The 26,120-nt window shown below is 42.1% G+C and overlaps 2 protein-coding genes across 4 annotated transcripts in view; one reads left to right on the forward strand and one right to left on the reverse strand.

Annotated features, from left to right (window-relative positions):
* The window catches only part of LOC106655658 (histone-lysine N-methyltransferase, H3 lysine-79 specific-like), a 62,225-nt gene that overhangs the window by 25,942 nt on the left and 10,163 nt on the right, over positions 1-26,120 (reverse strand). Inside the window, exon 1 of one of the 3 annotated variants that reach the window (XM_014376163.2) lies at positions 4,064-4,722. The exons of the other annotated variants lie outside the window; for them this stretch is intronic. The gene's annotated coding sequence lies outside the window, so the exon portion shown is untranslated. Of the gene's footprint in view, positions 1-4,063; positions 4,723-26,120 lie in introns of those variants that run through there. 3 annotated transcript variants of the gene reach the window in all.
* On the forward strand, positions 21,441-22,382 carry LOC111694659. Its single transcript, XM_023463583.1, has 2 exons — positions 21,441-21,691; positions 21,763-22,382. Exons 1-2 carry the CDS (start codon positions 21,571-21,573, stop codon positions 22,113-22,115), a joined length of 474 nt encoding a protein of 157 aa, XP_023319351.1. The 5' UTR covers positions 21,441-21,570; the 3' UTR covers positions 22,116-22,382.

Genomic DNA, 26,120 nt, shown 5'->3' on the forward strand with positions numbered 1-26,120 from the left:
GCACGCGCGGGTATACGTACACACGATACGCATTATGCGTTTCTTGCGATATACAAGGTGTTTCGAATTCTGCAACACAGCTCAAAATGTAAACGGAGCGATATCGGGGCTCCGCAGTGCGGTGTCGTTGCTCGTTATTGTCGCGAGTACTTCAAGTGTCCCCTGTTACGCTGCGCATTCAAGTTTCGAGCTTCGTCGCGAAACGAATACAGTGAAATAATTATTCTTACACCGGTTTATTGATATAATTGTACGATTGATTAATATCTTGCTTGATATATCTTATCGTGCTTATGATATATTATAGCAAAGGTATACAATATCTACGCGCATACAGCGGGTTCGATACGTGTATTAACTTTTCTTGTTGTTGGCGACGCGCGTTCGATATTACATGTAATAAGGAGCACAATCATGGCGATTTTGAAACGAAAACACATTTTCGTCGAATTAAGGCTACACAATTATGTGTACAGCAACACTAGATTACGATTTTCAAAGTCACCGAGATACCTTTTTTTTTCTTCACTATTATTGTACACGCTTGCTACACACATCACGACGTCGCGCGAGCTAGATTCGCGCGTTATAATACACTATACGAGTCGCCTAAGGTCAGGACGGATTTTCACTTACGAATATATATATGTGTGTGTGTCGTTGTCGCGGGTGCACGTATATAATTGTGAAAGTTCTAATTTTCAAGCCTCTAACTACTGCACGGGACACAATTATCATGCGACGCGGAGCACCAGCGCGCGTACATATACATCTATATAAGCAATTAGCCCGTACCAGCACAGAAAGAGAGTTACATTATTGAACGACGTCGACCTCTGCGTTGACGTGCAGCAGCGAAAATACGTATTGTTTATGAGAACGTGTGTGTTAATACAAATTATTATAGTTACGAGTACGACGAGGCTGCACACTGCCAAACACCACGACTGCACACTATGGCTGCGCGTTTTTTTTTTACGAGGGCGCAGAAAAAAGCACAATTTAACCAAAATCTTTCGCAACTTAGAAACAAAAAAATATTCTCGTACACGTTGTCGAAGAGCAACAGGTACGTAATAATGTATACAGGAAAACGCGCACGCGCGCGCACTCGGAGCGTATATCGCAATTGGAGTCAGCTGGAAACGCGGGGCGCGCGCAAGGCACGGATGGAAACTTGCTTGGCTGCAACACAGGCACGAACTGCTGCTGATGCTGCATCGGCAGCGGCGCAGCGCCCGCGAGATGAGCTCTATAAAAGTATATATACGGCGCACGGGCCTATACCCAACGAGATGCAGTTTCCTCTCTCGTGCATTATGCTGTGCAGTTCAATCTCCCCTCCTGTCTCTCTCTCTCGCTCTTTCTTTCTTTCTTTCTCTCTCTTTCTGCCCCATGCGCGATTATATACGAGCGCGCGCACACACACACTCACGCATATATATACGAGCTCCAGTATTTTCTTCCTCTCAGCTGTATGCATGCATGCATGCATGTGTGTATGTGCGCGGCTCTGCATACTGCCGTTGTGGTCGTCGTCGTTGTCTGGCGGGTTTGTAAGTTCGTGAGAATCGCAAGCTAAATAGGATGAGACAACCCTTTTAAGGTATAGACGCCGCGCGCCGGATCACTGCGTCTCGAGAGTCGTACCACTACCAACGAGTCTCGCGATCGAGCTTTTTGCCAACGAATAAATGTGTCTACCGCGTGTGTTCGTGCGTATATATATTGGCGATATGTATTTTTTTTTTTTTTTGCTTTTTTCATTACTCATCGTCGTGTGGTCGAGCGAGCGAGCATACATCCTGCGGAGAAAGAGAGAGAGAGAGAGAACACAAATCATCCTCGGAATATGTCGCGCGGCGCTGCGAGAATCCTTGTTACATGTCATTTCCGTTACACATAGCTACCGGCACTCGTCACCGCGTCCGTGATATATTTCTAATTTGTCTTACCCAGTGACAACGGCAAAAAAAAAAGAGAACAAAACGTCAAAAATATAAGCACGATCACTAATTCATTTACCGATCCTAATACATAATGTACATACGAGTTTGATAATTCACGGCGCGCGAAGGCATCAAAATCTCCGATACATAATTTTCAAGTATAGTAGCTCGCAAGTCGGGTGCGTGTATATTAGTCGTCGAGCTACTACATTAGCATCGTCGTCGTCGTCGGCTAACACGGTGGTCGATCGCCTAGCTCTCTTTCTCTCTCTCTTTCTATGCGAACGGCTTCCTGATTAACGAGCTTTTCCGTGGCGCGCCGCACGAAGAAGGAAGACGCGACACAAGCAGCAGCAGCAGCAACCACCGCGTCCATAACAGAGCAGAAAACCGGGCTTTTACGTTGATTTATGCAGTTTCTTTGTAATAGCTCGCTGCGCACCGCGCGCGTGCCTCGCAGTCCTTTTTAGCAATATATATCGCGAGACGTACGAGGCGATGTACTGCACCGCGCGGCATGAATATTTTAAGAAAACTAACAAAAAAATAATAATAATAATCGAAGAATGGAAAAAACGTTATTAAACGGTACGAAAATTCGTCTCTCCTTTTGCCGGGGGACTTTTTTGTACGTCGTCGTCGTTTCTATTGTTGCTACTGCACATTTGCAAGCTAACGCGGATGAGTCACGATAATGAGAGGGAGAGACAAAAAGAGTGACATTAGATAGCGATACCGCAGAAAGAGACAAATTATACCAACTGCGTGATGACGACTTTTTCGAGCGATTGTAGAAAAAAAAAAAAGAAGCAACTGCACGATTGGAGTAAAACGAGATGTTAGCACGAGCTTTTTTTCAACTCTTCTCCTGCGTTATGTGTACTTTGTGTGGTATATAAACAGTGTTTTCACTATCGGTATGATTTTTTTTCTTTCGTGTTTAGATATTATCGTATTATTAAGCGGATTGCGTAATCGCGAAGAGAGATAGAACGCCTCCGCTTCTTCGCCTATTACACGCGGCACGAGATTTGCCTCGATACACGCGTTATCTGCGTAATGGAAAAATCGCTATTCCGAAAAAAAAGAAAAGGTGAAAAAAAAACAGATGTATTCAGGTTACGAAACCAGAACGACGTCGACGACGACGACGACGACTCTGGAGTTATATCTGCGTGCGCGAATGCAGCTTCGGTTTGATGATATATCTCTCTGTTGGCGATGCACGAAAAAGAACTTGATATTTGCACGTCGCGCGATTCTGTTTACATACACGAAAAATAAAAAATAAAATAAAATAAAGCTAAAGAGTGTGGACACTCGTCGTCGTACGCTTATCAGAGATCGTATCGCCGTGAGTGGTGGTATATACATTATACACTTGTAATAAGTAACGCAGATTTTTTCCAAAGTATATAGTTCTAGAACGAAAAATTCTAATTGGCAATGCATGTATACCGGCCTTGAACGAAATAATAATTTTCAAACGGTTTTTTAATATATGCCAGAAATCTCGCCGCCGAGTGTACATCCAATATATTTATATACCGTCTGTGTGCGCGCGCGTAACATTGCCTTGAAACAATTCAAAACTACGTATACACATATATAAAATAAAGTAGAGGTTTCTTTTTTTGTTGTGTCTGCGTGCTATACATATAACGTTGACTTCTCGCGACCATTAGAGCTGCCGCCGAGGATTGAGCAACTCTCGTATACGACGGAGTGTCGCGCCGCTCAGGGATCATTCGGACGACGTCGATGCCACCTCTTACCACACATAATAGCTGCAGCAGGTTATTGTGTAACGCGTGTGCGCCCGCTCCAATATATCTATACGGAGTAGGTATATATATACAGCAGTACTTGTAATCGCTCAAATACTTCCTGTGTGCCTCGACGTCGTCGTCGTCGTCGTCGTCGTCGTAGTCGTCTGCATTGTAATGCAACGAGAGTAAAATATATATGCACGATATAAGTATTAAAGCGCAGACGAACACGCGAGGGGGCTCCTTGGCTCATATAACGCATATATAATATAAACACAGGCGTAAGTAGGGGAGGTCTTTATTATTATTTTCATCCAAACTTTCTCGCACGTACTCTCGACTTACTTCTTTTTTTATCCTTCAATTATTTACACCGCGGAGCTGCAGATAAGAAAATCTCGTCGAGCTGCTTCTCGAGGTGCTGCGCGTTAATTTGCATGCACGCTCGTTGCTATTATTATACGGCAGCCTCCTCCTGTGTGCACCGAGAAACTATATAATATTATGTACACACGTACAACACGAGCACACGGCCACAGCACAGAACCACTTGTTGCTCCTTTTGGTCGAGAGAGAGCGAAATTTCGCGTTAGCAACGAAAAACGCCACTGTACATAGTAGTATCCTTCGATAAATGCACGTAAACTCAACGCTTTGATACTCGCGCTGCACAGACACACTGCACACTCGACAGCAGAAGGAGAGAGTAAAACGTAAACACAGTGTCAAAATATTATTCTTTCATCGTCCACAACCGGACACGATCGAAGCTGTGTGCACATAAACGTATTATCACATTATCATAGCATATAAAAGTGCGGTATAGCGCGAACGTTGTTTCGTTCGCCGACTCTCGTGATCGACTGCCGCTGGTGTACTGACGTATAATAAGCGATATAAACCACTATATACTATGTGTACGTATGAATGTATATACTATGCCGCGAGTTCCGTAAGCTCGCTACTCGCTGTATTGGCCGCGATGTATGTATGTGCCGAGCGCGCGTGAATCATCGCCGTCGCGATGCTGGCTATAACATCATTGTCGTCGTCGAAGTCACTGTCATCTCTCCTCTCTCTCGTTCATCTCTTTCCTTCTTTTTTATTATTTTTCGCCGTTGCGATGCAGCCCATACAGTCACGTATTAAATATCTTAGTATGTGTGTACGTTCTTCCGAGTATTTTAATGCGCTACAACCTCGGGAGTCGACATGTACACACAAAATAATAATAATACGAAAACGTGTGTGTGTGTGTGTGTGTGTGTGTGCAGCTGAAAAATCTAAGCGCCAATGAGAGATACGTCCGCAGTTCCGATTATGGGTTCGGGAGACAGCTGATACCTTGGCCTGCACGATAACACAAGCTAGTCCGCGTACTTTTCACGCGAGTATAAAGGTGTGCACGGTAAAGCTCTTATCGAAAATTCTATAACAACTTTATCTGCTCGTCTCGTTTTTATACACATATTCACTCAACATTCGATACGTATATGTGTGCGCGTATTCGGTCAGTGTCGAGAGTTGCTGACGATTATTTTATACATACACTTTCTACTGTGTGTATTATATGTCCAAACACTCAGCGCACAAGTGACACAGCAGGCAGGCAGGCAGGCAGGCAGGCCCCACCGAGATTTAAATTTTTTTGTTCACTATATACTCCGCGCGCGTATACAGGCAGTACGGCACGCAGGATAGGGATAACACGAAATGCGGCACGTCCGTAGCGTAGCCTGATAGCCGACCAACTGAAACGGGCAATAAGACTCGGAGCGGAGGAAAAGAGAGCCGCGCGCCCCGCGCGCATAGCAGTGTGTTGTGCTGTGCGAATATAAGCGAGTGAGTGAGAAAGAGAGAGGTCAATCATCATCATCATCATCATCATCATCATCGTCGTCGTCGTGAGCAGCAGTACCGCAGGCCTTGCTGTGTGTGTGCTGCATGTACGATGAATTACGCGCGATTCAGAGAGCAGCAGAGCCGGAGCATAGCAACACGCGTATTATAACGTATGCGTTTGCACGAGCTGCAGTGTGTATAGGCGATGAGTCACGCTTCGTCCGCGCATGTATTCGTGTGTGTGCGCGCGCGGATACAAACATTACAACACGAATTTATAAATCGTTCGTTATACGAGGGAGAGAAATGATACGAACATTAGATGGGCCGCGGTATAATACAGTAGTTGCAGCCCGCGCGCGATCGTGCGTGTGTGTTATTTTCGGAGAAATGCGCCGCCGCGCACACGTGTGTCGCAGTCGTATAGTTTCGCGCACGAACGCACCCGGGCACAAAAAGCTTCGATCGCGCGGCATTACGTGCACAATTTTTTTTTTTTATGGAAACGCAATAATAATAAGAACGATGATAATCTGGAAAAAAAGGAGGAGGTGGAAGAGAAAAACGACGAGCAAGGCACGATTTTCGCTGCTGCTGGTTTTGAGATGCGCGCCGCGGCGTGAGGGCGCGTTTTTACTGCTCTTTCACGACTTTCGACGTACGTTATATGCTTGCGGTATTATAATAATCGACTTCCCCCCACAAAGACGCTTTGCATCGGTTTAGCGCGCGCGCCCGTGTATTTTAATATAAAAACGTGTGTAGGGAACGTTTTGTTACTTCGAACGCATTCGACAACGACAACAACAATAATTCCTTTACAAATTCGTGAAGCGGCGCCTCGGCGACTTATTATAATATCTCGACGATCGACTCTCGAATTATACACAAAACGTCGTCTCGGTTTTCAGTCATTCTTTCTCTCTCGTTTTTTTTTATATTTATTCGATTTCGACGCGATCGTATCGCGAGGGATCGCCGTCGCTGCTGCTGCTGCTGTTGGCTTTTTGTACGCAAAACGTTACACCTACACTGGTAAATAAAATTTTTTTTTTAATTCGATGCAGATTTAATGTAAAGTTAGTGCTTAAAATTCAACCAATATATCGATACTGAGTATTATAAATATTTTATTTTTACACAGGATCTTCTTTGAGGATTAATTTACCAGCACGGATTTAATTCCGTACATAGGCTGCATAAAAATGTAGAAAAATATAAACATTTACATCAAAATGAAAGCGAAAACGAAAGAGTTTAACTCTATATACAAAATTTAGCATTGCATCTGAAAATCGTTCTTGCGAAAATGTCACATGAAATGTGTATTAATCCGATCGTGATTAGTAGCAGCCTTCGCCACTAGATGGCGAGTACCATTGTGTGTAAACCTGCAAGCGGCAAAGTCATAATAGTTATATTATAGAGCGCTCGTTTAGTCAACTTAAATTATTGATTCCACTTTCTTGCACTCTCATGTATACACGAATTCGATCGCCCAAAAACAAACACGCCCCGAGCGAGTTCAGTATCATCGTTGCTCGTCATCTCGATCAAATATCAAAAATCCTTCTCTCTCTCTCTCTTCACTTCTGCAGTAGATATAAGTAGTAGCGCAGTAGTGATATTAGCACCGCACGATCCGTTCGTGCGCACAGATTTTGCCGCGCGCTCCGCTACATACATTGCTCTTTTTCCCGTTTATATACAAACACGTATACATAAGAGCCGTAGTATAAATACGAGTATATATTAAGCTCTGGTTTCGCGAGTATAATATAGCGTATATGCGCACATTTATACGCAGAGAGGCCTGCGTTGCCGCCGCCGCCGCCGACGCCACTGCAGCGCGCTGCGGAGAAGAGATTACGGCGAGAGATTGGGTGCAGCGGCAGCAGCATCCATGGGACTTTGCTCGCCGCGCGCGTGCTTTTTTGCACGAAAAATTTCATATGAATGTATGCTATATACCTCGCCCCCGAGTATATAAACGCGCAGTATATATAGCGTGTACACGCATACATACACAAAGCTGGAATGTCAAGTTCAAGGTGTACTACCTAGCTTCGCGTAGTCTCGCGCTCGCGCTTGATATTGCGAGGGAGAGAAGGTATGCTCGCGTATATATATATTACTATATGTGTATGTTCGGGGTCCTATCAATGCTAACTGCTTTTGTTTTACTCCTTTTTCTCTTTCTCTCTCTCTCCGATCGGTATTGTTACAATTTTACAGGCTCTTGTTAGTACGTATATATAATATATATAAAAGGATGTATAGGCGAGCGTACATATACACATACCTGCGCGAGACAAATGGAAAACAAATGGCGAAGATGGGAGGGGGGAGAGAGAGAGAAAAAAACACCACCTGGTCAGGCAGCTTCTTCACTTACATCGTATACGAAAAGGATTTTTTTCCTACTTGCGCAGGTGAAATTATGGCTTTCTTGGAAATCCAATATTTGTTGGCGCTAAGTGCCAACGCACGGGGGGGCGCCTCACTGAATTAGAAAACTCACCTGTAACAAAAAAAAAGGATCAAATATTATTAGCATATATTCAGTATATAAATATTCGAATTTCTAATTTTTGAGAGCATAGGGAGAAAATAAAAGTAAAAATTAGGGTCATCCGCGATTGATTTACCATTTTCGAATATATATTGACGCACTTCTCAACGACTCGACCTATAATACGTACTTTCTCGAATCCATGACTATAATATAATGTACGCTTCGCTTAATAAATCACTCCTATATTAGTAAAGTCGCATGGCAATACAAATACAGCACAAATCGCGGCCACCGTCGCACACACACAAAGACGCGCGGCGTTTAACATTCAACAAAAAATTCAAGTTTGCACACGACATTTCATACACACACACAATGCAACAACGGCAACAGCAACAACGGCCACAACAACGAACGGCAGCGCTGGCGTGTCCGACTTCCGAATGTAAAAAGACGCGCGGCCCGCAAGCTGCTCCAGAGCATGGGCACCACCCGCCGTGTGCATCGGCGCTGCAAGCACCCACGTATGTATACGTATACACATTATATAGGCAAGAGCTGCAGCAACAACAGCAGCAGCCGCGAAGAAAGGAAAAAAATCTCGCTGGAAATTATAAAAGAGGCACCAAAACGAGATCGGTAGCGGTATATTTATAAGCCTTACAGGCTGAAGCAGAGCCTAATACAGAGAGCGAGAGAGAGACGAGAACGAGAAAAGACACACGCCGTGGTACAATGTGTATTATTATGTGTCGTGAGGTCCGGCTATATACCAGCCCGTCTATGTGAGTACACGTGTGTATGTGTGCAAGCCTATATATGTGTGGGAAACAAAGGATCTCGCGAAGGGTCGTCGTCCTTCTTTCTCTCTCGTATACCTATATACTTGCGGTGTGCAACGTGCGCACATATACAACACGGCACACAGCGAACTGCGCCCGCGGAGAGAGAGAAAGAGAGGATCGGCGGCGGCGGCGGCCCGACTTCGTCCTATTTATCATCATCGTGAAATTGTTTATACACGACAACGAGACGCGACCATTGCGCCTATCGAAAGTGCACTCGTTGTCTTCTTCCCTTTCTTTCTCTCTCTCTCTCTCTCTCTCTCTCTACGATATTGTTATTGTTATATATCGCGGTGACTCTCGGCCGTTTCCGATTGTTATTAGTCACACAGCACACAGGATTTTTCGATCGCGATTATCATCGTCTCTTGCATGTTGGAACGCGCGAGAATAACTATATAACGCCGAGAGGGTAGATACGAGAAACAATTATTTTCTGAAAAAAAGAGGCGCACGCGCGGTTTATTGTCGCGAGGTCCGCATTTTCATTTTTAACTCGACTACTACTGGTCGCCCGAGGCTGATAAATTTTCCTTTTCTGTCCTTTTGCCGCATCGAATGCATATAAGTCATTGCGACTATATATTTATTGCGTGATTACAGTGTCTATTTCACGAGTATGATCCCGAGTCACGAAGAGGGGCTTTCAACGACATTGTTCTTGTATATATGTATTTTTTCATCTTTGCCGCTATTATGGCTCGTTTACAATGGAATAGCGCAAAATTTTCTTATAAAACCTGTACTTACGCTCTTGTACGAATAGCAAACAATAATTAATATTTTAATTATACATCTGCCGAGATTTGGCCTACAAATGATATCTCAATTTTCCATCGCGCACTTCTTGGGCTCTCGCGAGTTTTCCAAGAGTTTGAATTTACGATAAACGCGCGAAGATTGCGCACACGCGTTGTAATATACGCGCGCGCCTTGGCGCCACTATGGGAAAATCCGCGCGAGCGACTGTGAATCTGCCGCTTTTCTTGCTACTTGCGCTATCGCATTAAATGTGCGATATATTGAAGTAGCACAGACACATACTTAATTATCCTCGTGGCATAATCACAGGCTGACGTTGTTTGGAGCGGCGCATAATGTATGATTCTTAACGACGAGTTGCGTTGTACCGCCAGAGATTTTTGGGAAACTGTTTCGCAACACCCGACCGCGCGTAATCGTGTACATAGAAAAATCGCCACTATCGACTATCGACACACGAATCTTATCGTTTTGCTATTCGCGTGACACGCGAATAACCACCTGCGAGATTTTATCGCCAAAAAATAAACAACACGCGCACCGCACCATCTCTTTGATAAATCGATATTATATTGTATACACGTGTAACAAGTCGATGCACGCATGCCGATATCGCTATAGTACCTATCGGCAAGGATTCATTAATAAATCGATATAATTATCCACCCGCTGTATTAACACTGGCCCCCGCGCCCGTGGCTCTGAGCGTGTGCGTGCGTGTCTGCTAAAATCAATCAATAATTAAAAATGATAACTCGTACGGCGCGTATGCACATTCCATCGATGCCGCATGCGTATGATATATATTTTCGTTGTATAATCATCATCGGTATGAGCAGCTTGTTATTATAAATTCGCAGGGTCATAATTTTTTTTCTTTTTAATATTCATATGTAGTGTGCAGTGAAGAATATTCCATCGCGCATATTAAAAGATTAGCATAATAATAAAGAGTCGAGCAAGAAGTTTACAGTGGATTCGTCATTCGGCAGAGAAGATTAAAAAAAAGTCAATACAACACTCAAAGTTCAATGATCACTGATGTATTCGATAAGTTTGAGTATCTGTTCTTTCCACTAATATAAATTCTTCAAATAAACGCTTGGCTAAAAAGAAGAGTAGCTAAAAAAAAGTTGAAACTGGCTAAAAGTATTTCAAATAATATACATGGAAGGCTGAATAAACACTAGTGGTAAAGCGAATGAAAATAAAATTCTCGTTTTAGATATCACTTGTACCTCCATACTGTACATAAGTGACACATTGCACTGTCAAGAAATGATGAATCGGTCAGAATCGAGTTGGAATTTTTTCAAGTTCAAGAAAGTATCGATATACCTTTTTTCTTGTTATATCGTCTAATATCTCGTTGCTCTAACGTGTTTATAAGACAACTCAAAGAAATGTCGATTTTTAAATACCGGAATTGTTATCTCGAGAGTATTATTAGATAAATACTAAAAATATGAAAATATCTGTTAGGGCAAGTGTCGTTTCGGAACTGAAAATTCATTGGGTATATTGTTGACATTAGGCCAATTTTCTCAATTCTTATTTATACGTTCACAAATTTCGTAGAAAATCTACTAAAAATCCAATAAGCTGGTATTTCATGTTGCATTTAAAAAAACAAACAAAACACTTATAACCAACTACTGCCATGACAATATTTTTCGCAACTTTGTCAGACGTAAATATTTTGATACAGTATATTGATTACCACTTGGCTAACTCAACTCGTTTTTATTTTTATTTCATTGAAGAACGAATTAATCATAAAATTCAATAATGGTGTAATATATAACATTTTTCTATTGAATTATAATTAAAATTCACTATCAACCTAAATCGTCGTTACTTGATAATTAATATAAGAAAATAAAAATAGAAAATTTTTTAATTATCAAAACTTATATTATTTTATGATTAAATGATTGCGTTAAAATAAATTGGACCAAATAGATATAATCCTTAACTCAAATTTGAATATTTTAATTGAGAATTAATGTTTTAGTACTATGATTTAGTTTTGGAGAAAATTGCAAGGTGTATAAAATTTCAATCAAAATTAGTAACAGCCCTCACCACCAGATCGCGAGTGCCATTACATGTAAATATATAAGTGAAAAAGAAGAAATAATTGTTCATAAGTAAAAACACGGTTAGTTTGAATTAATATTTTGTTTCTGTTGAACTTCTCGTATACTAAATTCAAAAATATAGTTTTTAAATATGTATTCAAATTAGACGCAACAAAAAGATGTACAGATTTTTAAATTTATATTTTGATTGTACGATCAACCAAAAATATTGATACTTGATAATATATAAAAGAAAAATAAAAATTCGAAATTTTGTATAATCAAAGTAAATATTTTTTTTACGATTAATTGATTGTTTTGAAATGAGATACAACTTTTGCTCATAAAATTCAGAAATACCCTTCGAGTAAACTCATTCAAAAATAAAACGAATCTCGAAAGAGTACATAAAGTCAACTCATAAACATATCATATAAATGCCATACTTTGAGTAAAAAATGAGCGCGCATGCAATGAAAGTCATCGGACATTCGCGAAGAAAAGTTACACCGCAGCGGCATAAAGACACGAAGTTCATCAAGATCTCAAATATGAAAATGAAGGACGTTTGAAAACCAGTTTAAACTTATACGAGCATCGAAAATTTTTTATCTCAGTACGGCTGCGTAAAAATTATGAATTTTTCCAATCTTAAGAGTCGATGCGAATCATATCTTTTACAAGGAGAAGTTATTTGAGTAAATTGAGCTCTGGACGATGTTTTGTTATTTTACGTTTTCACGATATAATCGCTCACTCGGCTTGAAAACAAAGAAAGATTCGACTCAATCTGGTTTCTTTATTACCAATTCTTTTTCTAATTCAGAAATTCAAACGCAATTCAAACAGAAATTCATCTCGCAGTTTCATCGGTCAATGAATCATAAATTCTCGCGTGCGCAGGAAACGTCATCGATTCGATTTGCATGGAAGCTCACTTTGTCGATGGATTTTTTTTGTCACCATTACGAGCAGCTTCGCGCAGCAGCAGCGAAGAAAGAATCGTCAATGGATGTTTCTATTACTTGGCATGAAAATATAACAATGTCACGTTTCAATGTGAATGAACAAATGAAACTCGAGCCGTTATGTGGCACCCTCGACAGACAAAACACATGGTCATAACGACGACAATAACAAAGTACTTTTCTATGCTCGCGCAGAGCTCGGCGACAAATAATATCTGGCACTTAATAATATTCTCGCTTGACATTATTAATGCTATTATTATTATCATCTGCTGTAGTAGAGATAATCGCCCGGTCGAAGAGCTTTTTAATCTTCGTAAATCAGAGAATTTTTGATTGTTACAAAAGACCAATTTAAAAGAGTTACGAGAGCAGCAGTAAATCTCAAAGATGACATCGACACATTGGCGCAACAAAAAAGAGCACAACACACACACAAATAATGTCGAACAGAAGCAGAGGGTACAACCAGCAGCAGGCAGCAACCCGTCTTTGTGCGCTAATTGTCGATCCGCTAAATTTGACATTTTAGCGCCGGCGCGCAATTTCATATTATATGTCTTTATTTCGTGAATGCAACGACAGCGGCAGTGTCGCGCGGGAGCGATGATCTGGCGACACGACCCTTTCATGTACGGTCTTGCTCGTCGTCGTCGTCGTCGTCGTGCTTTTTATATCTTGTATATACACACTCATACATGCAGCACACACATCCATACACCCGAGAAATTCCTCTCTGGTGCAGAATGCGTCTTCCTTCTCCTTCTTCGACTTGTTCTTTTTTTTTCTTTTCACCATCTCTTTCTTGTAATACCTCTCTTCGTGTACATTGGCACGTGATGTGGGCGCCGCGAGAGATATTTTATAACTTTGGCACGCGACCGAAATGTTCTTTTTGTAAAAAAAAAAAAGAATTAAAAAGAGAGAAAAAGGAACGTGATGTCTTTTACATATGAATGCAATTTTTTTCTTCTTCTTCCGTTCTTCGTCCTCGAGGTATCTTAACGCGGTTGACTCGTTGTCACTATACTTGCTTCGAGAACGTGACTCTTTTTCTTGAGGTATCGACGAAAAAAAAAACAGTTAGTCGTTGATTCGTTCAATTAGCAACGGTGTATATCGTCATTATCGAAACGTTCAATAGCCGAATTTTTCTGAAATCATTCTAACATTAAAAGTACATAAGCGCCACACAAGTGACTCGATTGTTACTTCTAATTTTCAAGATAGGAGTCTCGATCGCTGGCACACTTACGATCGTCACACGACTGTATTTTACATTTCTCGCGCTTTGTAATCGGGCCTGGACATTTCAACGCGTCGCTTCGATAAAGAGCGCAGCTCCCAATTCATACACACAACGAACGAGCATGACTCGCGCTCGGGCGTCATTATTGTACGTCACTAATTGCTCTATCTTATGTATACGTACGCGCGGGCTTGTTTTTCTCTCAGTCAAAAAGGCAAGAAATATACATATAATGTGTAACATTATGTTTCGATAAATTGCAGCTGCGCTGATGGCATAATCTCGGCTCGAGCGGCGTGTGCATATATTACGGTCTCTCTCTCTCTCTCTATGCTGCTATATAGTTACATATGGCCATTAAAATCGCGAATATATTGAGACACGTGTGCGTTCGGCTTAACGGAATCGTCGGTATACACGTATATCGGTGTCTATGGCGAGCGCTCGCGCATATAACGGCGAAAATTCAATTGCACGTGCGCAACCCTAAGCCGCACACGCACACGCGTACAATCGCGCATTTTTTACTTTGCGTTTATACGCGCAGAGAAAGTCTTTTTCGCGCACAGGCTGAGAGCCGCGCGGCAGATCGGCATCAGCACCGAGCCCAGAAGTTTCATCGTGTTTATTTTTATAATTTTGGAGAAAATAAAATTGTATTCGGCAGAAAAAAAATCAGAAATGTATACGGTAGTGGGTGCACGATCGAGAGGCGAGAAACTCGACGAATGACCAAGGATTTTTCAGTCAACGTACGCGAGACACGGTATACGCGCGCGAGATCGGCCCGCAAGTTCTTTGTTGCGCGCGGCCTGCCTTTGTGCTTTCGCGATCGGTGTGCGCGTTAACTCGACCGTTCGCACATATATATCTCTGCGTTCGTATCGTTTTCCCTGCGTGTACGCGTGAACTGTTTTGGTATTTATCGATCGCAGCCGATAATTTCCGTGCGATTCCGCAATTTTCACCGAGTGTGCTCGCACAAAGTACACGAGATATCTGTCTCGATTTCACGCTCGTGCACGCATCGACCCTATATAAGCGTATATCGGCGATTATATCGTCGCGACGAAGAGCTTAAAATGGCGAAATATGTTTGCACTTGGTGCGTTGGCGCTCGTGCAGCATACGTATAATATACTGCACTCATCACGCCCTACTTCCTTCATCATCGGTGAAGTCAGTCGAGTTTCGTTTGACACGCATATAAACGCGAGCATCTCTCGCACTCACACACACACACGGACGCGAGCAAAAATTTTCTCGCGCGCTCTCGGTTCAACGCGCGCGCGGACGCACAGCCGTTATTTATGACGCGCGCGAGCTTGCTTTAATATACAATACACGCGACTTCGAAGCTTCGCTTCGCTGTTTTTTTTTTGTTCGCAAGTTGAGTATCGAGGATCGATGCGTAACGCGTGTTAAAAAGAAGTACAAACAATAAAACAAAGAGAGCCAGCTTTGACTTCTTATCGGTTAATACGTATGCGACTTTTCGACGACTTCATTTCCGAGCAAATTTTTCTTTTCTTAATTTTTCTAGTACCATACGCTCGTCGAGCTTGTAAAATTATACTTTGTACTCGTATACACACTCGTCGCGATCGTCTATTTCAAATTGCACGACGTGCCAAGTTTACGATCGCCTCGCGCGTCCACACCTTACCATATAATATATTATTGCGCGCTATGCGCGCATCTCGCGAGCTTGGGCACAAAAAAATGCGAGCAGAGAAGAAGAAAAACACGACGACTATGCGCGTACTTCCGAGCACCACTACTGGCCCTTGGGGCGATCGACGAGAGAGCAATGAGCGAGAGACGCGTATAATAGACCGGTTGTCGTCGACGGTCAACTTGTGCGTATTAATATACGAGTAAAGCCTCCACTTGAACGCATGGCGATCGAGATCGTTGCATTGGTAGCAGCGAGCTTTCGTTAAGCGCAGCAGCTGCAAAATTATCCGAAATTCCTTTTAGCCGTGACCTGATTTCATTTAAACGCCTCGATATAAGAGTAGTGGGATATAATGCAATTATCGTGCGCTTTTCCCCTCGCGCACGAAATGTAATCGCGAGTTTTCCACGCGATATACGTCGATAGCGCGCGCGCGCCTGAACTTTCCAAATATATCAACGCAACGCGAGATATACAATATAAATATATAAGGTGGACTTTTTTCCGTCCATGTCATCGCTCGTAACGATCGCATTTCTGCCGAGCTTATTACGGCGCTTTTCGCGCCTTTACCGCTCGCAGTCCACCTTCTCTCTCTATCTCCATCCTTTCTTTATATCCTCCTAAATACGCCAGAATTTATGCGTGCGGGCGACATGCTTAGGCCGCGTGGATCGTTGTTGTTGTCGTCGTCGTCGGGTGGTATATAAATGCGTATATAGCCTCTTTAATTATAGTGTACGCGCAGATACAGAGAGCGAGAGAGAAGAGAGAGAGACCTACATTTGGCCCGAGGCGGCTCGCGACTCATTGAAGCCTATTCTATGCAAGTACCGGGCGTGTACTTCTTTCAACTTAACGAGCTCTTATTATTACATAGACCGACGAGCAGCAGCAACCACCACCACCGCACACACGGCTCATTTTTATATGAATAACATTATACTTCGCGTATATATTGACGCACACGCACACGTGCGAGTATACGTATACATACTGTATATGACGCGTATCGATAAACCAAAAATAAAAGTGTATTCGATAATTTTCTAGCAAAACGAAAGTTTTCTTACATATACCGCCGTGCGCGCGCGCGCGTCTAATGAGGAATTCATCTATCGAGATAATTGGACGGATGATAACCGCGCGCGCAGCTCGCGGAATGATCGATCGAATCGCGCGCGCCATATATATACACCCGATGATGGAAAACGCGGCAAAACGTACGTATACAGGCGAACTTTCTTCGCCGCGCGCACGCTGCAATCCCATTTTCCGATATCACCACTGCAGCTGTTGCTGTGTATACGTGTATCGCACACGTCAATTATTAATGGAATAATCGAATTTCAGGGAGATTGTATACTCTGGCGCACGCCAGAAATGGATATGTACAATTAAAAATTATCAATCGCAAAGAGCATATTATAGATAGGATATATTTGTAGATTTCAGGAAGCTTTTTAGTTTAGCACGCGCGCGGATACATACGTCTCTGACGTCGAGCACGTTTTTCGACTTATAAAAACGAAACGGGCATTAATCAGGTGGAAGTTCTCCGCGGGCTTCGATTAACATAATATTTTACTTTCCACAGTCGAGTATAACGATGATCATTGTGCGTAATCTCGAGCGTAAAATGTGACACACATTAGGAGCAGCAGCAGCTCTCTTCGGTTCGAGCAGCAGACATCATTAGACCAGACGCGGCAAGCAGAAATAGTTATATCCGAGAGATATATTTTTACCGTACCCGCGTGCCACACACAGGGACTGCTCTCTTCGCGATTCTGACTCTGCAGGCGCCTACGCGCGTCATCAAAGGCACGAGTGCGTATCCAAAGAAATTAATCCATACGATGTCGCGTGGCGTTTTGGACACTAGAGAAAAACGTTCGACGCGATGTTTGCTTGCAGAAATAAGTGAAGGAAAAAAAAAGGAGTCGAGCTGTCAATAAATTGTCTCCTCGTAGTCGACAAAAGACAAAATCGCGCTCGCGTAACTTCTAGATCCTGTTTTCACGCGAGGGCGATAGATCCGCGTATAATAGGAAAAAAATGCTCGGTCTCGCCGAGGCGTGTGCGCGGGAAAAGGGTCGCACGTACGATAATAACAATAGTATACATCGAGCGATCGCGATCATGACACAAAATCACACAAAATCCCGCGAGCGTGTCTTTATAAGCTCGCGACGTCGTTGCGTAACGTTCCGCTGTGTGCGAGAAGTGGTGTTCAGCCGAAAAAGTCAACGCGAGACTCAAGAGAGACACAGATTTCTGTATAAGTGTATATAAATCGCGAGAAAAATCGTTTCTCTGGCGCGGCGTTATCTGGCTTTTCCATCTAAATGTACACTATCCAAGAGGCCAAAACCAGCAGAAGCAGAACACTCGTACGGCTCGCGAACAGCTCTCGGGCAGACACTTAAAAAACTTACACACACACATTCGGTCTATTCCTCCTTTGGAAAGGTTTATTTTTAACTCGTTTGCGCTCCGGCTACTCACCCACACATACACACACACATACACATAGGAGATACACATTAGGCTATGTGTATGGAGAGAGAGAGAGCAACGCAGATTTAGATCTAGATCAGGGAATTCTCCCATCATCGTCGTGGTCGTCGTCGTGGTACACCATGTAGTTGCATACGTATAGCCTATGGGGGTCCACACATTGGTCTCGCGCGCAAGAGAGATAAACAATGCATTCGTTGTGTCGTTGGTAAAAAAAAAATACCGTATATTGCTCACCCACGTTGTTGTTGTTGTTGTTGTTGCTGCATATATACGTTTACACGTGCAAAGCTCGAAGCTACGGATGTGTATACTAGGTGACCCGGTGATAAAATATATATACCCACGTATACCTACTTATCAGATCGAGATTTGATGCAAACTTAAAAAAAAAAGAAGGAAGGAACGACTATAGAGAGATTTGCGAGGGTGTATACACACTGTGCACGTATTTGTGCGAGTGGACGCGCAAGTGAAATTATTGAAGAGCTCGGGGCGGGTAACAGATATTAATACACAACGGAAGATAGCTCGCCCCCTCGTGCGCTTCTCGTTCTTCATCATCGTGTGTGTGTGCAGCACGCGCGTATTACTTATATTATGTATGACATCGCGAGTAGGATATAAATCGCGATTCGAGCGAGATGTGCACCTTTCGCATTCGAAATTGCCCGGGATATACACGAAGGCTAGAGCTCGCTGCTACCCCCGCAGGCGCCAGCGCGTATATACCGCGACATAGTAATTTTATTGAAAATTAGAGCGTATTAGTTCGGTAATAAACGTACACATATAGGGTAATTCACATCGCATTTGTCTCTCGTTCGCGAGCTTTATTACACACAGGATTCGTATTAATGGTGTGTCCATTTTCGGGATTTGATACCGTATAATATAATGCCAAGCGCGGTTAAAATTATACATATAAACGCGAGGCCGATACCGAGACTCTCCCGCGACGTATAGTGTCCATTACGATAGTTAACTTTCACAATTCTGCTAATTTCGGCGAGGAATCGCACGTGCATTTTCCTACCTTTTTTTTGTAAAAAAAAAAAAAAAAAACTGCTCGATCATCCGAAATTCGAAGAGCTCACGAGTACTAATATGTGTACCTGATGACCTGCACACTCGACAGAAACGAGCGAGAAGGAAAAAGAGAGCGAGCAAGACAAAAAAAAAAGAGGAACGGAAATGTGGCGATATTACAGGACACACACACATCACGCGTATAGACGCGAAAAAAAATCTGTAATTTTATAACCCTGAGCTATATCGGATGTTGCGAGGCGTTATCGCGCGCCGCGCGTGACAAAATGAAAAAAAAAAAGCTCCAAGTCACCGCCGAGGCATAAAACCGGTGTACGCTTCGATACACGGCATACTTTTTCTTCCATCGAAAGCTAAACCGCGGGATTTTTTTTTCCCCCAACAAAATGCAAAATCCGTGCGCGGTGGCGTCCGAGTGGTTCGAATCCGAGTTGAAAATTCCATGCCACGCGCTGCCCAGCTTTCACGGGAGCACGCGTGTGCGCACAAATAATCGAATATTATTTTCGAGATGTGTATATAAACGTATACGCAGGCGCACAGACCAGTCGAACTGCATCGGCAAAAAGTCAACGCCTTTTTTGAAATCGTTGCACACGCAGATATCACCCGCGCACGAGATCGTGAGATTTCGAGCGCGCGCGCAGGGCGCTCCGCAGCGGTCGAGTCGCGCAAGCACGCATACTGCACTCGTACTCACGCTTTCGATGCACACACACGCGCACGTACAATACATTTATTATATCTCGCACTCTCACTGCTGCTGTATTTTATATATAAATAAATATATAATGCATCGCATGGTTACGATTTCACAGAATGCCTTATCCAGTCGAGACGGCGCAGCTGTATATAGGCGTATACATACCGCATGCGGCGATAAGTGAATTCGACGCGGGCACTGCGTTTCACAGTGTATACAAGCCACGGTGCGGGTGCGCGGAAAAACTGGGCCAAAGATCCGAGGGAAAAATGTATCGCTCGAATTAATTTATGCGCTCGCGGACGTTATCGATGCGAATTACGTTCGATTCGAGAAATAATGCGCGCGTCAGAGAGAAAGAGAGAGAGAGAGGGAGGGCAAGTTTCGAAAAAAAAGCTTAATTACTTTATCGCACGCGCGCACATGCTGCTGCAGACTTTCAATTGCAGCGCGAGTATAACGATCGTGCAAGCCAATCCGATCGCGAGCGCATAAATATTCGGGCAATTTCACTCGAGCGCACGTACGATGTGTAGTACGTACGTACGTATGTACGTGCTGTGTACAATTGTTGCGCGCGAGTATGTAAAGCTTCGGCGTTACAACGTGTGAAATGAAAATTTTCCCTGCCCTGTACTACCACGAGGTCGGTATATATACAGTCGAGGTGTGGAAAGTGAGGCTTGACTGCGTAGCATTAAAAAAACAGCCCCAGTGCTGGTACATAAGCTAAAGCGACCCGCGCGATTGAACTGTTAAACGCGCTGCCAGACAGCAGCAATTTACGTGCGAGAGGCGCGTTATATATATACCACTGGTATAAACCATTGACCATTAAATGGATGGCTCGCATGTGCACGCGTTGAATGGAGACGTCGACGATTGCGGACACAAGTGGCGCGAGAATTCCGGCCGATATGATGAATTGCAATTAAAACGAGAGCAAATCTTTGTGACTTTATACGCGGTCACGAATTGCTGCTGCTGGGAACGCATACACGGACACACATTCTTAATTTATGTATGGATGGTGCTTAAAATGTGACGGAAAAAATATACGAGCGTTTTTTTTCAAGACGCAGCGCAACGCGAGCTTCAAATTTTGAATTTTATGAAGATGCTTCGTTCTTTCTATCAGCCCGTAGGTCCACACCGTGGTTTGTTTTTCCTACGACGGGCATATAGTCAAGTTTTTCATGTAGTACTCAAGTACAGTGTATTTTAAGCTGCTTATTTTTCAAGATGTTATAAATGAGATTTTCGTAAACAAATATACCACGTTAAACGGAAAAGTATATAGTGTTTACATTTTTCTAAACTCGATAGTTTTCGAGATAAGAGCGTTTCAAATATGAATAAATTTTGGAATTTAAAATTTCAGTCGTTTGTATCGTTTGTATAATTGATTGTTTATAAAAATCGTATAAACTTCTTCAGGAATGTCTATGAAGACCCCGAAGATTGTCACGGGGATACTGCCTTGCAGATATCATGAGTCTCTTGCTTTGATCTTGATCTCGCCGAGGCACTCGTGAAATTCGGTGCAAAATTCAACAGTTTGAACGAAAACAAAATATTCAACAGAAATTTTGCACCAGCCGAATTGGAGAATTATCCTCTCCCTTTGAACATTGTCGAGATGAAACAATTTTTGCGGTCAAACGTCTACGAAATGAACTTACACATGAAACTCAGAATGATTAAAGGTTTGATGAAAGTTCGAGGAAATGATACCGATTATCTGATCCCTGCAGTGACTAGTAAATCATTTCATTTTACTTATAAAATAGTTTTTATTTAATTTCAATGAATTTTTTTATTTTTAATTTAGGGATCGAACAAGATAAAGAAGCAATATTTTTCGTCATGGTGACTATTGGTTACTTATCTATTCATGATAAATTTGGTTTTTATATGAAAGAAGAAGTCATGGATTTCTTACGCCAACAATATGAACAATGCGAACAAAACCCAACATACGGCGTTGACTGGACCGAGGTTCATCGTCTAGCCCAAAATATATTGTCTAGTGATGTTGTGACGGCTGGTATTGCGAGTAAAGAAAAGATTAAGCTAACTGAAAATGTCTCACTCTATCAAATTTTCCAAATGAGTTATAAAAAGGGTTGCTCGATTTTGAGAGGCATATATAACATACCTCACTTCATAATGTCTTCAATATGACTGTCAAAAGACACATAGGAAACGTTTTAATGAGGCGGGAGTTGGAATTATTTGTAGCCGATCTTTTTATGACTGATCATTGCAAATTAAACTTGCCTGATGTTGTGTGCCGTACAGTTACCGAACGTATGGATGACGAGGACCTACTCCGCTTGTGCGAACAGACAACCGAAGATTTTCTACCGCCACCGTTTCCGATATGACGAAGTGAACGCCTGCGGGCCCGCAACGTCTAATTAATTAGACGTTAATTGTATAATGTACGAATGGGAGATTAATTGTAATGCAACAAACATAAATTCAATATGTTTATATGTACCGGTAAATTATTTATAAATGATATGCATGATGATGCATAATTTATCGTGATATTGTAATTAATGATACCGAGCATCAACTTTTAGTATTGATGGGTGATTTTTTTTGAATAAAATGAACGAATGAAAATTTCAAAGAACTTCTCACAGAAATAACTCTGATCATTTGATTTCATGTTATAAAGAAGTATGAAAATTGAAAATTTGAATCATATAAACTTGAACTATCGAGTTTCCATAATTAAATTATAAAAATAATTTTATTGCTACTACGTAATGATTTATTCATTAAAATCTTATAAACAATTGTCCACTCAAAAAAATTCGATTTAAGCGGTCCAAAATACGTTCGAAAGACTTTGATCGACCCGTTAAACAAAAAAAGGAAGAAGTTAACATTGGATCCACTGGACTCAAGTGCAGGTTTCCACACCTGATAAGCGCGTGAGCGAGCAAACGAGACGCGCCAAAAGTTTTACTTATGCGCTTGGGCGGCGCCAGCGCGAAGGCAGAGACAAAAACCAGTGTGCTGCATCCACGAGAGATCTGGGTTAATAGGCCGTTTCGATTCGCCGAGGTAAAATTGATAAGGGAGAGAGCAGCGACAATGCCAATATAGTATGAGCTTTGCCCCGAGACAAAAAAACACGTCTCCTTCGTATTTTATCTTTTATCGGTGCGCAGCTGGTTGACGAAAAATGTAAAATAAATTGCGAGCGTGTACGGCTGTACTTCATCGATTGAGAGAGAGAGAGAAAATTTTAAGAATAACAAAAACGCTGTTGAAATATAACCTTTGCGTAATCCAGCCCAAAAAATCTCTTACCCAATGGTCAAACGTGAGACAACAAGCGATATTGATGCGCAAGTACGCATTAGAAAAAGATAAGAGTGCATAAATAAGAAATAAGGGAAGTTGTGCGCCTGTATGCGTGTTCGAGAATGCACGCACACTCGTAATATACAGTATACTCAAGCCGATAATGGACAAGACAGGGCCCGATAGCGAGACGGCTGCTGTTCGCATATATACTGCAGATAAGAGCCGCGACGGAGTGCAAAAAATGATTAGATAAAGGCGCTTTTAAACAACGCGAGAGTGACTCGCGAGCGAGCGAGATATACACACAGCACTGCGCGAGATTTGCGCGCACATTGTGTCCCGCAAAGAGCAAAGAAATTCTATACATATAATACAATTTTTTCTTTTCAGGATCTATCGACACACAAACAGTCATGGAAGTAATAAAGATTATAACAATATAAACAAAGGAAAATGTGTTGCGAGTTTATTGCTCAACGAACGACGATTGATTTCCGCAGAAGCGACGAGGCGGCCGGCCTTTTATTTACCTCGAAACGCAAAAATTATAAGTTAAGACCTACACGTATTTTGCAGGGAATCGATCGACCGTGCAGCGCTAATTTGTAAACACATTTTTTTGTCCTCCTTTTTTTCTCTTTAACTCTGCTCGGCCTACGATGATTTCAATGGCGCGCGCGCGCGCGAGGAAAGGCCTGACAAATTGCTCGCGTCGTCCAAGCAAAATTATGCGCGACGGCTGAATGGCGCATAATACGCGAAAAGAAAAAAAGAAGATATGCCGTGTTTTTATTTTCCTTTTAATTGCATCAAAGTGTTTTTACTGCATTTTTCAATTAGAAACGCATACAGTATGCATACAGGCGTTAATTACACGGCAAGAATCTAGATTCAGAACGATATATATATATCGGTGCGGTTTTGCATTTCGTTCGTTTTCTTTTCTATTCCACATACTTACCTCGGGTACATACGCAAATATTGTACACTTATATATATCGAGTTATGTGGTCGGATAAGTGTATATTAAAATAAATACGCACGCGAGTGCGCACACGCACACTATTCCGAGTGTAATATGCATCGCGGCGATCGCGGAAGAAACTCGGAACGTTTTTCGCGCCAACATCGACGCGAATCTTGCAATGCACATAGAGAGAAATTCTCAAGTTCAAAGTCAAAATGTAAATCGAAAATGAAAGATTGTTTTCTCTCTCTCTCTTCCGACCTACGTTACTTTCGTACCTTTATTACTTGCCAAAATAACAGCCTCGATCTGCTGCGTCGAGAGTGTCAAATACGTGTCTGATTTTTTCAATCGTAATGTATCGTTATCAGAGCGGAAACGCAGGAACGTCGAACGCAACATCGACGAAATTTGTGCTTGCGGTCCCCGCACCCGAGGAAATCCCACATTTTTGTCGACCAAAAGAAGGAATTAATAAATAAATCGGTGCGCGTAGACTACAACGAGAAAGAAAGAGAGAGGAAGAGAAAAAATTGTTGCACAGACCGACAAAAAATTAGCACGCGTCGATTGGAAGCAGCGGCAACTCGTGCGAGTATACGCACTATATATTAACACAGCTGCTGCTGCTGCTGCTGCTGCTGCTGCTGCGTGCAACAGCCGAGAGACTGCTCTGGAGCAGCAGCATACGATCGCGAGAGCGCAGCAAGGCGACGGCGACGGTGGCGGTGGCGACCAGCGAAGGTCAGTGAACCAAGTACATACGCATACATGTATGAAAGAGAGCAAAAGAAAGATAGAGAAAGAACAGGCAGAATGTGCAAAACTTATATGAGCAATTCTATAAAAGAATCCGCGTTTTTAGAGACTTAAATCGTGATCAAACTTTTTTTTAATTTGTGCGCGTACTGGACTTACATAGCTATTTTTGAGTTCGAGACTTTAAAAAATTTTGCCTTTATATTTCGCTAGTTCCGTATTTGATATAGCCGAAATTGTCCTTCGATTATTTTGGTTGTGGGATGCCAAATACCAAAAAAAATCAACTACGTTTCCTTAAAATAATGCGTGAATAATATAAGTTCAAGTGAAGTGTTTCGCTCTTAGGAAATGTAATTAATCGGTCAGTAAATTTATCAAAATCTTTTGACGAGTTTGATCGACTTCACAAACTATTACGTGAGGTTTGTCAAAAATGAAGTAGTCGATTGAACGTTTACCATCCGCAAAAAAACACTTGGCCGATCGTTGCATGAAAAGGTAGGAACCAAAACTGCCGAAAAATTCGAAATTTAGCGTGATCTAGTTCGCGATAGTGAATAAAAATGTAATGATAAGAGGCACAAAATTGAGGTATGTCAGGGTTCGATTAACCCTGCTTTTTTTTGAACAAATATCTAAATTATTATTTTTTTTTTATTTAAAATGAATTTATTTTAAAAATCCATTTTAAAACAAACTTATAGTATTATTGTATTTGATGGATACGAACAAAATAAGTTCGAGTCATTAGTATAAATAAATAATTATTTATGGAATAAGAAATTGATTATCCTCTCGCAAGATTATACGCTACTCCTTATACTGACTAAAGATTGAGAAAAGGCGTTAAAATTTCTTCAGGTTTATTAGTTGCGAGGACAAAAATCGATTGTATCTGCAAACCAGACAATTATAGCACCTGTCGAAAAATTTATCTTTGCGAATTTTCTTGGCTTTTTTTCTTCGTCTGATCGAGATCGATGGAGGCCCAGATGTCTTTTCGCTTTCGTTGCTTGCGTCATCTTTGCGACATTCATAAGTTAATTCTTGGTGCCTTATTAAATTGCTTTCATTGACTGTTTTTTGGTGTTTAATCGTGTTGTCTTGATTCTCAAATGCCTCTTCGTTCTTATTAC

The sequence above is a fragment of the Trichogramma pretiosum genome, unplaced genomic scaffold (genome assembly GCF_000599845.2).
Source record: "Trichogramma pretiosum strain Unisexual culture from Peru unplaced genomic scaffold, Tpre_2.0 scaffold96, whole genome shotgun sequence".
In the NCBI taxonomy this organism is placed as follows: domain Eukaryota; kingdom Metazoa; phylum Arthropoda; class Insecta; order Hymenoptera; family Trichogrammatidae; genus Trichogramma; species Trichogramma pretiosum.

Bases quoted from the DNA above. Each gene is read 5' to 3' on its own strand.
- LOC111694659 (XM_023463583.1), top strand. From the start codon at position 21,571: ATGAAACAATTTTTGCGGTCAAACGTCTACGAAATGAACTTACACATG. The intron at 21,692-21,762 runs GTAAATCATTTC...TTTTTAATTTAG, and splicing joins TCTGATCCCTGCAGTGACTA to GGATCGAACAAGATAAAGAA.